Consider the following 14,865-nt stretch of genomic DNA (forward strand, 5'->3'; position numbering starts at 1 on the left):
AGGGGTGGATCAAGGAGGGGCTCTGCAGCTGTTTGTAACTCAACGTGAGGAAACAGCGCAGGCTGCAGACTGGCTGATTGGAATCAGGAAGCAAGGGGGTGCCAACAGGCGCTGAAGGTTTCCTGATCGTGTCAGAGGTTCGGATCTGGAGCTCAGGTTGCCAATGGTTTTGACTGGACCCTGTGCAGCTGCAAGAGCACTGGAGGCAAATCCACAGACACTCAGCGACTCTGAGGGGACTCTTCTCTTTCTCTGACTGTAAGAGGCACTTCAGGCAGTTTCTGCTGATGTCCAATCTATCTGGCTTACAGCAGACTAAAGCAAACACTGTAATATTACAGTTTTTTATTACATAACAATAAAGGAATCTTGAAGCCAACCAATGCCTTTGCTTCACACCCAGCCCAGCTGGATGAAGGGTCAGTCTTCTGCACGAAGGCATGTTCAGGCATCTTGCAAACAAGACTTCACTGATCCCAAGCAAGATTTTCCATAAATGCATGAATAATTGGAAGGAAAACACATGTATTTCAGCTCCAACCATCAGTTTATTTTCTTTTGTCACAAGATGTTTACTTAATACAATTTTACTTGATCATGGCTGGATGTGACTGTAAACAGCGGGACAAGAAAGTCAGCTGCTAAAAAGAAAACAGCCGAAAGGTTTAGTCACCTCTGGAAACACTGTCAAGGTCAAATTTTTAAAAATACAATGATCCGACTCAAAACATTTTAAGACACAATTGCTTGATCACGGACATTGGAGATTAGTACAAAAACTAGATTTGACTCATGACCATTGAGGCTGCAACTAAAGAGGGGACGAATGAATCATATTCAGCTTGATACTGGTGAAGGATGAGGGCAGAACCTCAGTAAGCCAGAGGCAGGTGGGCTGAAAATCCACAGCCCTGACTGTTGCACAAAGCCTCTGACAAATTCAAGCCAAACGTTCCCCACTGATATTAGAGGAAACAGGTGAAAGAAAAAGCATCTGACCTGTGTGGAGAAAAGGTACAGCTCCAAGAAATTTGTTTCACTCTTGCCTGAATCGAGTCAGCTGAATACTGACAGACACCAGTCAGAAAAAATCCGTTGCAATAACTGTCTTGGTCTCCCATTGAGGGAGGACATTCAGGTTTCAAGCACTTGTCAAAAAAGTAGAAAACATTAGGGGGTGGTTGGAGAAGAGGAAGGTGAAACAAATTAGAAATCAGCACAGACAGTAGTATTTTCACATTTCGGATATTTCTGACATTAACCACTCGTGGAACCCGCCTTCTGTGAGAGAGGTGGGAACTGTGGGGAAAATTTGTGGAAAATTCCTCAAAAACTTGCATGACTGCAATAGAGTCTGGAGCTAAAACAAGATTTTTTTTTTTTTTTTTTAAAAAGTGCGATTTTGTATTTCACAGAAACCATTGGCCGACCAACGCAAACCAAAGATGCAATCAGCCCGTTGATTGTTCTTCTCCAAGTTTTAAAAAAATCACGGAAAATCTCAGTGCGGTTTGAAAGAGGTTTGCAGCATACAGCCCAGTGACCAGCTGCCAGCCACACCTTATGGATTTAATAATTGAAGAGGAAGAGAAAAGGAAGAGACCCACATTAAAAACCCAGAGACCCGTGAGGTTCCAACTAGATCTGTGCTGGGATGGGACAGGGAGGCTCAACTGCCCTGGGAATGCAAGGAAATATTTTGGAAAACTGATTAACGGGAGGGCTTCAAACAATAACTTTAAAAAAACACCCGTGTGATAGGTGGCTGCTGGGTGAGTAGTGCGGCAAGACCCACCCCGTTCCTCGCATCCATTTCTTCGCCACCTACAAAAGAAAGAACAATCACATTTGGGAATTGATGCTTGTCACAGAACAAATACCAGAATGTTTCCTTCTTTGTTTTTCTGTCTACAGTGATTTATTCTGTGATTACTGCAGCCAGGGTTTTACCATGGGCAGTGAGACAGCTGAACGAACTGCTCAAACAAACCTTCCAAAACTTTACTCCAGTTAAAAACTCCCAGTATCCGGCACCCCTGGAGGATTTGTGTTGCTGGATAAGTGAATGTACTTATATTGCTTGTTGGATGGATTGGCAAACTGGGAGCGAGGGGGCTCCAATTTTAAAATTCCATAATTTTAACCTATTTAACTTGTCATTTTTTTTTTGCTGGTTGCTTGAGGCTGCCAGTTGCTCGAATTCCAAATGACAGGGATTTTACTGTATTTATTGAACAATATTTATTTTTAAATATGTACTGTGTACACGTTCTGCCTATGTATCGCTTGTCTGCATGGTTGTTATGTAGCGTGCTGCACATGTCTTTGTACAGAACGCTATTTCGTCAGGTTGTACTTGTGCAATTAGATGATAAACCTGAACCACAAGATGGCTCATACAGAGATCTGTTGAAACCTGCTCAAGTCGTAACTGATCAAAACTCTAGAAACGACAACTGCAGGTGCTAGAATCTTGAACTAACGAGAAGCTGGAGGGACTTAGCAGGTTGGTCAGTGTCTGTGTGGAAAAAATGGCCAGTCAACATTTCTGGGCTGGGTCACTTTATCAAGAGTTTCCCAAGTCAAAATGTTGACTGACCCTTTCTCTCCCACAGAATGCCTCCTGCTTTTCACTGCTTGCTCAACATTGGATGCCTTGTCCCTCCTCTTTGGGCCAGGCCTCAGTGGATTTCCATTCTCTTCACTCTGGGCCAGGTTTCAACAGAATCTGATTCCCTTCACTCTGGGGAGGGCTCAGTGGATTTCAAAATTTACATCCAGGACTGGGAATCAAGCATTAAAACAAAAACACAGAAGCTGCAAACTTGAAATGAAAAACAGAAACTGCCAGAAAGCCTCAGCTAGTGGGGACATAAATCAAGTTTATGTTTGATGAAAGGTCACCTTCCCACAGACAGCGTCTGATCTCGTGGATCATCTTTTTTTTTAAGGAACTATCTCAAGACTGTCTCCTGCTTGAATCAAGTCACTTCCATGCACAGAAAGTTGCCCGACAGCCATTCAACCCATCACCTCCACGCTGATTTATAAAAAGCTAACTAGACTTACACCTCTATTCGGGAAGTATGGCTAAGTACTCACAAACAGCTGTAAACAATTTTTTTTTTTAATTTCTTTTTTAAACACAACTTTTACCACTATTTCAGTTGAGAATTCGAGACAATAACCATAAACTGAAAAGATTCTCAATGTTGCATTTTGGAAGGACAAACCAAGGTAGGACATACACAATGAATGGTAGGGCATTGAGGAGTGCGGTTGAACAGAGATACTGGGAATACAGATACATAATTCCCAGATAGGGTTGCAGAGAGAGCATTTGGCACATTGGCCTTCATAAATCCAAGTACTGAGTATAGGAGTTGGGATGGTAAATTTGCATAAGACATTGAGGCCAAATTTGGAGCATTGTGTGCAGTTTTGGTCACCTAACTGCAGGAAAGATATCAATAAGATAGAAAGAGTGCAGAAAAGATTTACTAGGATATTGTCTGGGCTTCAGGAACTGAGTTACAGGTAAAGGTTAAACAGGTTAAGACTTTATTCCATGAAGCAGAGTAGAATAAGGGGAGATTTGATCGAGGTATTTAAAATTGAGGAGCCCAGAGTAAATGTAGATAGGGTTTCTCCTCTGAGGGTAGGTGAGATTAAAAACTAGAAGACATGGGTTAAGGGTGAAAGGTGAAGAGTTTAGAGGGAACCTCTTCACACAGACAGTGGTGGGAGTGTGGAACAAGCTGAATGTGAAGAGGTGAATGTGGGTTTAATTTTAACATTTAAGAAGAATTTGGACAGGTACCTGGATGGGAGAGGTTTGGAGCGCTATGGTTGGGGTGGAGGTCAGTGGGACTAGGCAAAAAGTTTGGTGCAGACTAGGAAGGGCCAAAGGGGCTGTTTCTTTGTTGTAATGTTCTTTGGGCACTTTCCTACCTCCCAGATTTCAATGGATTGATGACTTTATCCTATCAGCTTCTCTATTCCAATTAGTTACCTGTACATCACTTCCAAAGTTCTCATTCACACTTTCCAATCACAAAGGCCCCAGAACTAAGCCCGGCAAAACCTCACTGCCACGCACAGTCATTAAAACAAGTGAGACATGAAAGACTGCAGAGGCTAGAGCCATGAAAAAGACTCTGCCAGAGGCACACAGTAGGTAGAGCAGTATCAGAGGGAGAAAGAATACAGGTATACCCTATTTTACCAATACTCGCTTTACGAGAATTCCCTTTTAAAAGGTAACCTGTGTTTGTTTTCACGAAGGGATTTGAATGGGTTTTCACTTTTATGAAAATAGCCTTCAATAGTAGTGAATGGCTCTTCACTTTATGCCATTTCAGCTTACGAAAGGTTTCATAGGAACGTTCGAGTTTCATCAGGATTTGAAGGGTTCTGAAGTAAAACACAGAAGTCTGCAGTGTACTTTATATAGTAAAGATAAAGCTTCATAACCAACGTTTCGGGCTTGAGTCCTTCATCAGGAATGATCTGAAACGTGGACCATTCTATTTCTCCCACTGGTCTGGCTCAGTCTTCAGATTGCCTTGTGCATCCAAACACATTGACAGGTATCATTTGCTTCCACACGTCACGAGAAAGCCCCATCCTTCCCCTGGTTCCTTCTGTCTATTTAAAACCCATTTGGATTTTCCTTGATTTTAACCTGCCATGGTTCTCTCCACATCCTTCCCAATCAGGCCTTCTGCAACACTGAGCACTGGATATGTTACAGAGGTAAAGGTAAAATTGTCACGTAATACTAGGCAGAGTTGCCACTTTGTTCAGCACCCCTCACAGAAACCTAGGCGATCTCCACTCCAAGTACTGACCAGTCCTGAGCCAGCTTAGTTTCTGAGATCAGACAATCTCAGGCATATTCAGGCTATTAGGTGTTGTAGGTATGTGTGGCAATCAATGAGGCTTATTAATCTGGTTGATTCTGAGCCTCGAGTCCAATTTCTCACCATATACAAAGACAAAATCAACTGACGCCAGAACTGTAAGAGTGGGCAGAGAAGATTCACTGAAGTCTCTCACCCTCCCCCCTCCACCAACGTGATCTACCAAAATCGTTGTCTGAAGAAGAAGTACAAAATCATTGAGGACCCCTTCCATCCCACACACAGCATCTTTCAGCTGCTCCCATCAGGGAAGAGAGACAGGAATATCAGAGCCAGCACCACCAGGCTTCTTCCCACGGGCAGTGAGAATGCTGAACAACCAAAGGAACTGCTCACACTGACCCTCCGAGACTCTCATGTTCATGAAACAGTATTTATTTATTTATATATATAGATAAAATTCTTATCCTGTATGTGTATTGTTGGTCTGTGTGTGTGTTATGTCTGATTGTGTCTAGGTTTTGCACCAAGGGCAGGAGAACGCAGTTACGTCAGGTTGTACTTGTGCAATCAGATGACAATAAACTTGACTCGACACATTCAATGACCTGATAACTCTGAGCTACAGATGCCACAAGATCCTCGGCAGAACGCTTCTTTCATCTTGCCTGCCACTGGCTGATCCTTTTACCCTGATACTAACTCCTTATTTGCAACTCTCCAACCCCGAGAGGCAGTCTTTGCAGCCACTGTGGCTCCACAGCCAATGAATTTACAAATAAAAACAGGAGCAGAAGCACTGCCGCTTGTGGAGACCCGCTGAGGCTAGGGAGCGGAGATGCAGCACTCGCCCAGTCAGACTACTGTCAGCTCAGAACAAGCTATAAATGGCCTGTTAAAGAAGCCGATGGTGGTTTATTTTAAAATTGTGCGACTGCAGGTTCTGGGCCCAAGACTGCAGTGCTTGTGTTCAGCAGCAGCCTTGAGGGGTTGCAGACTATGGAGAAGCAGAGGACTGGAGCAGGGCACCAGAAAAAGGTGGAGACCACCACCCACCCCAACCCAGTATGACTAAGAATAGTAGTGCAGATGACCCAAGGGACGGCGACAGACAAGTGAGGGGCTCTAAGACTGAAGAACACATAGGAAGCAGGCTGTTGGTGACTCGAGGAAATGAACCCACACAGGCTGCGGACTGCTGGAAACAGCAGTCAACGGACTCACACTAAGCTGTGAACTGCTGGAAACTTGCTGAAGGGGCACCAGGTATTGGCTCTGGGGTGCGAGAGGATGGTGAGAGTGCTGAAGGCTTCCTGATCACGTTGGAGGTTTGGATCTGGAGCTCAAGTTGCTGATAGTATGGACTGAAGTCTGTACGGCTGTGGGAGCGCTGGAGCCGAATCCACGGACACTCAGCGACTCTGGGACACTCTCTTTTGCTTCTTTCTCTGACTGTAAGGAGCGATGGCAAATTTCTGCTGATGGCGAATCTTTGTCTGCCTTACAGCAGATTACAGTCATTTTCAAGTGATATTACATTTATCCGTTTTATTACATGGCAATAAAAGAAACTTGAATTTACAGAAACTGATCCAAAACACAGTTAATGAACTTTGGCTGAGGTCCCCGACACCCATGAGGTATTTCTGCCATAACATTGAGGAGGGACATCATGCATGCTAATTGCGAGGCAAGAAGGCAACAGTGTGCTTTTTAAAATTAAACCCTTTACTCCCTAGTTCCCTCCTACGTCTGCAATATTCCCTCGGCCTCCATCGTCTGAGGCAGTAACAGCTATTCACCTTGCCACTGAATGCCTTTCAAAAACCCATCTGAGTGGTGAGTGAAATGGAAGTCCTTGGGAAGGAAACATGTGGCCCAAGCACTGCCCTCTGCCTTTCTTACCTGTTCCATCCACTGTCCACAGCTCAAAGTTCGTCATGCTCTGAGCCACCTTCCTCAGCTTCGTCCTGGCAGAAGGCTGGTGTTGAAAATTCCATCAGGTATTCACAACGGCTGGGCTCCGATGTTGATAAAACAACCGTCTCTTTACCACAGGACAGCTTAACCTATTGGTAGTGAACAACGCACTGGTGAAATCTCACTTGAAATATTGTGAGCAGTTTTGGGTTCCTCATTAAAAAAGGATATGCTGACATTGTAGAGGGTTCAGGGGAAGTTCACAAGGATGATTCCGGGAATGAAAGGGTTACGTGAGGAAAGCTTGGCAGCTCTTTGCCTTATGCTCGATGGAATTTAGGAGAATGATGGGGAATCTTATTGAAACCTATTGAATGTTGAAAGGCATGGACAGAGCAGATATAGAAAGGTTGTTTCCCATGGTGGGAAAATCTAGGACAATCCCTTTACTATTCCCACACTGCCATATCTATCCTTGGCTCATCCATTGCCAGGACAAAGACAAACATCAACTTGAGAAACAACATCTATTCCTCGTCAAGAATCAGTGTATCTAATTTGAGGAGACCCCCTACTTCCACCTGACTCCATTGTTCCTTTAGCTACACCCATTCTTACTTTTCTCTCCCTATGGTTCCCACCTCATTCTGTCCAATGCCTGTCATCTCTCAGCCCCTGCTAGCTTCTTCCACCCCTTGACACAGTTGATGTCTTTTCAGTGCTGATAGTGGGTCCCAACCTGGAACGTTTCCATTCATGGATCCTGCCTGACTCACCAAGTCTCTCCAGCATTGCCCTAACCTGCTAACATTTTAACAAGCCTCCTTCACTTTTCACTTCTATTGTTTCCTCCCTCTCAGAGGCTCTTGGGTTCACTGACAACCCAACAACTCCACTGCGGGCAAAAACGTCAGGCACAAACTTTAATTGCTCAGTGAAGATGGAGCATACAATTGAGGCTGCTAAACCAGTCAAGCATTGACAGAACACTTCTGTTATTCGCTGACAGTGAGCTTGTATAACCAAAGCAGGCCAGTATTAATGCACCAGCCTCTCATACAATCCATTTGTATGAAGTACAAATCCAATTTTATTCTTGCTTTTCTTGAAATATATCTATGCTATTAGGCCCAACTATTCCTTGTACCAGCTATGGAAAAATGTTCCAGTCCATCCATTTTTACAGATGGAAAAACAGGACACATTTTATGCCTTGCTCCAAAAAGAGAAAATTGTAAAGAAATTCTTCTACATAGTTCCAAGACATCAACTGGCTTTGTGTGAGCCAACTCTGCCATCAGAGCTGGACTTGTGGAACTGCCTCAGAGGTAAGTGCAATAAACCGAGTTGCCTGCGCATCCGACCACCGTAACAAAATTACTGCCTCAAAATCCAGCCACACCGTTTCTTCTTGCATGTCCCAGTGAACTATTCCGAATGCTGTTCAAACCTACCCGAATCCACTTACCATGGTGGATCTGTTTGGCCCCTGCCAACAGCCTGTACCGTGTTCGTACTTCATGATGCTGAATTTATTGTCCTCTGGTCCAGCCCATGAACCCCATATGCTGTGAGAAACAAACACATTACACGCATGATTGGTGCAGAGCTAGACTGGCATTGGTGCATGGGTATCACACCGCAACTGACCTCCAATCAATCGGATAGATATGCACATTTATCAATCCTGCCTCCATTTGACAAGGTTATTGCCACATACATCAGGATGCAACGATAATTTTCTTTTGCGAGAATTCCATCTGGAGATCTCGTACACAGTGCAGCAGCCTAGAACTGATATTTTCAGTTGCTGTCCATCCTCTGCCTTCCCCAACCTCAACCCATCTCTCCACTCCCCACACCCCCTTCTCTGGAACTTAAACTTATTTGAAACTGTTCCCCAACTTGAAAAAAGTTCATCATCATTTGACTGTACATATACAACCAGACCAAACAGTATTTCAATCATACGCACCCCAGCTCCACACCCTATCACACACAGTATAATATTTGCTGTTATATATAAACAAATGCCAACCTCGTTCAACTACATTTGGTCATTCTGATCATTTTTGTTCAAGGTATCACTTAGGAAAACAAAAATAAATAGAATAATAAGGTTCATTTTCCAAGGCATGACCTTTAATAGCTTTGATTTTGAAATGCTTCCATTAATAAATCTTTAATCGAATTGTAAAACTGTCATTCCTCTCAGTATCTAAAAATCTAAGTTAGAACCTTTGACCCTATATGAATATGGAACATTGTACATTACAGCATAGTACAGGCCCTGCAATCCACTACGTTTTTCCAACCCATTTATACCTACCAAAAACTAAACCTTCTTGACCTCATAACCCTCCTCTTTCATCCATGTGCCAGTTTGCATCTCTTAAATGCCACTGTTGTACCAGCCTCCACCACCATCCCAGCAATGCATTCCAGGCACCCAAACTGTGTAAAAAAAAACTACCTGATGTCTCCCATAAACTTCCCTCCCTTCACTTTGTACAGATGTCGTCTGGTGTTTGCTATTCCTGCCCTTGGTTGGCACTGGCTGTCCACACTATCTATGCCTCTCAATCTTGTAGATCTCCATTAAGTCACCTCTCATCCTTCTTTGCTCCAAAAAGAAAAGTCCTATCTCTGCTAACCTTAATAATTGAAATTTGTGCAAAAGAGGTTCAAGTGCTAATTGCAAATAAGAGCCCCCCCACCCCCACTCCCAGATCACCCAACAAAGGGAAGTAAGAAACAAGAGAAAATTGCACATTCCCCATCTGAAAGGAAGCAGAGATTTGAGTTAATGGGCAGAAGGAGTTGGATAAAAATGTACTATTTCACTCAACAAATGATGGGGCTATGTCAGTCACCACCTTGATGAATAAAACAGCAAAAACGCTCATTGCAGAAAAAAAACATCACTGAGGCTGATCGTGGACTTCAGGAAGAAATCAAGAAAACAAGCCATTTCGCATCAAGGGCTCAGTAGTCGAAAGGATTAAGAACTTCAAATTCTTGGGTGTCAACATCTGAGGATCCATCCTGAGGGCTGGCCAGTGGCTAAACTTTGTGAGGAGTTTGAGGAGATTCTGTATGTCACCGATCTCTCTTCAGGGGTACCGTGGAGGGCATTCAGTCTACATCACTGCCTGGTATGGCGATGCCAATGCACAGGACAGGAAAAAAAACTCCAGACAGTTGCTAACTCGGCCAGCAACATCACAGGCACCAGGCTTCACTCCATCAAGGACATCTACAAGGGGTATTTTAAGAAAGCAGCTTCTGTCCTCAAGGACTCCCCACCACCCAGGCCTTGCCCTCTTCACTCTGCCACCATTGGGGAAAAAGGTACAGGAACCTGAAGATGAGCACCCAGGGGCACAAGGACAGCTTCTTCCCCTCTGCCATCAGATTTCTGAATGGACAATGAACCACAGACACTGCCTCACTTTCTCCTATTTTCTTGGCCCCATTTATTTATTTTGAAATGTAATTTATGACAATATTTCCCTAGAGATGCTGCTGCAAAACAATAAATTTTGTGACATGTTCCTGACAATAAATTCTCATTCTGGGGTACAGGACTATGACCAAGAGCCGAAGTGGGATTAATCCAAAATCCATTCAGTGCCAGCATGTTCATAGTCTGAATTGATTCCTCCTGTGCTGGGAATTTCAAGGCTTCTGGAAGCAAATGAATACAATAAAATCCCTGGCATCTGGAACTCAAGCAACCAGCAAAAAAAAAAATCATGGAAAATAAATTATAAAAATTAAAATATACAAAGCAATAGGTTTTTTAAAAAGAGGAAATTTAAAATTATAAAAGTACATGTTCTCTAAAGTACCACATTAACTTTTGGTGAAGATGGAAGCAAATATTCTGCCAGTGGAGCACCTTGGTCGGGCTTTGCTCGTAGCAGCTGTTTGAATAAAGTTGTGTGAAACAGGATGAAGAGCTGGTTGATGCCGCTCACCTGTGACGTGACTCTCAGTGTCTCCTTATCCCTGCTTAGTAAAAGTCAGCCAGGTCAGAGGTTTTATCTATAAACTGGGGTGGTGGGGGGGGTGGTGGAATTACCTACAATGTTATTGTTCATCTTTTGGGCAGCTCCGTAGAGGGGAAGGAACCTGCAGATGCAGCGACGGTTAAATCTTTTCTAAGAATGTGGCTTAAAATAAAATGCTTTATGCAAGTGAAGCTTGTTTAGTGTAAGTACAGTGTAGTATTTTTGTCGTTAAAGCAGTTTATTCATAATACAGGTTAGGCATTATAAGTCTTAAGCAACTGCAAAATACACTTAACCGGCATCTACCAGGATCCAATGATGCCAGATACCAGGGGTTTTTCTGTACTTTACATCAGGGCACTTCCCAGTTCTGAGGTACTTCAATAATGATGACTAAATATAAAGACAAGGTCTAGACCTGTAGATGAACAGTGAATTTGCTCTTGTGAAAAGCTAATGGGCTGTAAGCTAAATAGCTCGATTAAACCAGCTTTACCAGTTGCTGACTGTCAGCCTTTTTCACACTCAATTTCAGCGATGGTAGCAAGTTAGTTTTGCCACTGAGCATCGACTGTGCCAGCCAACAATTCTGCTTCTTTTGTTTAAGGTATTACTTAAGAAAATAAAGATAAGTATAAAAATAAGGTTAAATATAGGAATATCCTTTTCATACAAACACTGAGAATGCTGGAAATCAGAAAAATTAGTGGAGGCAGTCAGCAAGTCTAACATTTGGTCCCTAACAGAAATGCAGACTGTTTGTCCACAGATGTTGTCTGATCTGCTGAGTATTTCCAGAATTTTGTTTTTATTTCATTTTTACCCTCATCTTTTAAACTCTTTTGCTTCTCTTTCTCTGACTGTAAGAGGCACTTTAGGCAATTTCTGCCGAGTGTGAATCCAGATGAACACAAATTTCATGTAATTTTGCACTGTCTTTATTACATGACAATAAATTGAATCTTGAATCTGAATATACCATATAAATTGGGTGCACCATGCTTTTTTTCCCCAAATCCTTGGCAGAATGGCATGCTGTGTGCAACAAGGGATCCAAGTGATGATGAACCAAATGCCAGGCAAAATTAGCACAAATTTAGAGCACTAATCATTGTAATGAATCAGCTTGCCTGGTACTAGATTTGGCCCCTTAGGCTCTGCAAGGCTGCAGAGCATTAGACCACTACTAAGTGGCATAGCAAGCAGGATGATCCAAACGCAAGAGCGATCTCACTTTCTTCTCCCACACTTCTGGGGCACCATCTTCTTCGTCATCACCAGCACTGCTCACCCTTTGGACTTGCAGGCCATGCACATCGCTTGTATGTCCTACATCATCACCCTAACCCTTTTGGTCTGCTCCCCATCTCATCCTTCATCTGACAGAGTGCCTTGCTTTAATTGAAAAGCATCAATCTGCCTCTCCCTTCAGAAATGCTGCCTGGCCAGTTGAGAGTTTAGGCCAGCTTACATTTCCCACATTTGGAGGCATTTTATTTTTGCTTTACTTGAAGCAGCACACTTTACAGAAATATTTCACTTCATGCAAGTAAACATACAACAGCGATTCCACGTCTATATTTTAGGTTTAAAAAGTTATCATACTATCAAGTGGGATGGAAAAAATCATAAAGGAATCGGACACATTCCTCTGAACAGATAAATAAACAATTTTAGGTCTTCCGACTGCATTTACGTCACAGTGGATTGCAAAATGCTAGCCTAGCAATGTACTGTTCCTGGCTTTCCGAACCACTTCTAAATCTCTGCTGAGTGCAAAGTAATCCCAACAGTAACTGTTCTGGGTACCAATCAAAGGTGACACTCGATAAAGTAATAATAAACTCTGGAACAACATTAAAAATACCTTACCCGAGACTGGTTTCTGAACCACCATGCTTTGGCTTTTGTGCCACTTTGTGGAATGGACAGAGCTTGTAGACGTACCTGCAAGAAATGAAACACAGTTCACCACCCAATTCTGAACACCGCATATTTCTTTTGGTTGTTTTTAATAACAGGCAACCTCTTGTGTTTGATGGTTTGTTTTCCATGTTGGAATTTGATAGATCCGAAGGTTTGTAAATTTTAAATCTAGTTTTTAAATTTAAAAAAAACAAACATTCATACAGCACAGTTACAGACCCCTCCGGCCCACGACCCTGTGCTGCCCAATTACATCCAATTGACCTACAACCCCCATACTTTTTGAAGGGTGGGAGGAAACCAGAGCACCTGGAGGAAACCCAAGCAGAACATACAAACTCCTTACAGACAGCACGGGATTCGAACCTGGGTGCTAATTGTGCCACCTAAGTGACAGGTAAGTGAACAATTCTTAAATATTAAGGTTCACGAGTAACAAGGTACAAGGAAATTAAATCAGAATTAGAGATGACACTCTGGTGAATATGCACAAAAATGTGGATCGTAGTCTATTCATCCCTTCACCTTGAGAGGTTGTGAGTTACTTAGATGTAGCACGACACAATGGGCCACTATCCTGATTACCACTCTCCCTGTCCCTGGAAATATTTCACAGCACAATAGTTTGGGAGAATATTTTCTTCTCATAGCAAGAAAGATAAAAACAATTTTATAAAACATCAAGGTTTCTCATCCATCAAATAGCATTGCGATGGAGAGATGCTGCTTTCAGACTGCACACAAAGTCCGCAAGCAGGAAGGCTCGCGAGAACAGCAATGCTGCATCAAGTTCATTGAATTTTGGTCATTTGCACCACAATAGCGAAAAGCTTTGTTTTCTGTGCTATTCAGGCGAAGTCAACTCTTAATTAAGTACATAGGCAGTGCAATAATAAAGTACAGGGTGTAATGTTACAGTGAGTCAAAGAGTGTAGGGTGTAGTATTACAAAGAAAAAGTGCAGAGTAGAGCAAAAAATACACATAAAACAATGCAAGGACATCATCTTTCACCAATAAGAGGTTCATTTAAGAATCTAAAGGCAGCAGGAAGGAAACGCTCCTTGAATCTGGAAATTCCTCTTTTCAAGTTCGGTCCTTTTCTGCCCATTTCATGGTGTACATAGTGCAAGAATGAGATATCCCACAAATGAATGAGCCAAGTAGTTATGATGATGTGCGCTGCTTTTGTAACAGAATTGGCATTGCAGAACGTTGGCAAATTTTAAGTGCTCAGTTTTGAGACTTTTCCGTCAATCATAAAAGGTCTTCTTTTCTATCTTTTTAGTTATTTTAAATAATGCTTTCGAAATTTGGTTAAATGCCAATCATTTCTGGAATCTCTGGACTTCGAGGATTGCTACTGTGCCAAAATAATTAGCACCAATCAAGGGGAACCTGTTGACAGGAAATGGGTGGAGAGATGAAACTTTGGACAATGAAAGACGGTGGTCCAATCACCCTCTGCACGCAGTCCAGGAACGTGTGGAGTTCCCAAACCCAAGATGAGAACTGCCGCAGAAAAATAGATTGCAAGTCAATCCACAGGACCATAAGAGTGGCAGAGAGGATCCCTGGGTTCTCCCTCTGATCCCTATCAATGTGATCTACTGGGATTGTTGTCAGAAGAGAATGTGAAAAATCGCTGAGGACCCCTTTCACCCTACACACAGCATCTTTCAGCTACTCTGGTCAGGAATAAGATGCAGGAGGAACAGAGCCAGCACCACCAGGCTGAGGAACAGCTTCTTCCATGGGCAGTGAGAATGCTGAACGACCAAAAGAGCTGCTCACACTAACCATCCAAGGCCCTGAAATTTATGAAACAATATTTATTTGTATATACGAATACTTATTCTGCAAGTGTATTCTTTGTGTTATTTCAAGTTGTGTGCCTGTGTGCTTTGCACTGAAGACCAGAGAACGCTGTTTCGTAGGGTTGTACTTGTACAATTAGATGACCATAAACTTGACTTAACTAACATTGGTCAATTGAAACTTTTGGCTACATGGAAGGTCCCATATTGTGTCCATTTAAGTTTCTCTGATATGAAATCTCAATCATGCTGTACCCGTCTTATTCAACAAGAAAACCACCTGCACAACTTAGATCATTACGGTGAGGTTGGTGAGGCTAAATTTGGAG

The 14,865-nt window shown here is 42.7% G+C and overlaps 1 protein-coding gene across 2 annotated transcripts in view; it reads right to left on the reverse strand.

Annotated features, from left to right (window-relative positions):
• Nucleotides 1-528: 528 nt before the first annotated feature.
• Nucleotides 529-14,865, reverse strand: part of prkcsh (PRKCSH beta subunit of glucosidase II) — an 83,445-nt gene continuing 69,108 nt past the window's right edge. For both annotated transcript variants that reach the window (XM_069927196.1, XM_069927195.1), the window contains 4 exons: nucleotides 12,668-12,742; nucleotides 8,251-8,350; nucleotides 6,768-6,931; nucleotides 529-1,824 (listed from right to left, as the gene is read on the reverse strand). In XM_069927196.1, the coding sequence (XP_069783297.1) occupies nucleotides 6,791-6,931; nucleotides 8,251-8,350; nucleotides 12,668-12,742 (316 nt within the window). In that variant the 3' untranslated portion in view covers nucleotides 529-1,824; nucleotides 6,768-6,790. The remainder of the gene's footprint in view (nucleotides 1,825-6,767; nucleotides 6,932-8,250; nucleotides 8,351-12,667; nucleotides 12,743-14,865) is intronic.

The sequence above is a fragment of the Narcine bancroftii genome, chromosome 3 (assembly GCF_036971445.1).
Source record: "Narcine bancroftii isolate sNarBan1 chromosome 3, sNarBan1.hap1, whole genome shotgun sequence".
Lineage (NCBI taxonomy): Eukaryota > Metazoa > Chordata > Chondrichthyes > Torpediniformes > Narcinidae > Narcine > Narcine bancroftii.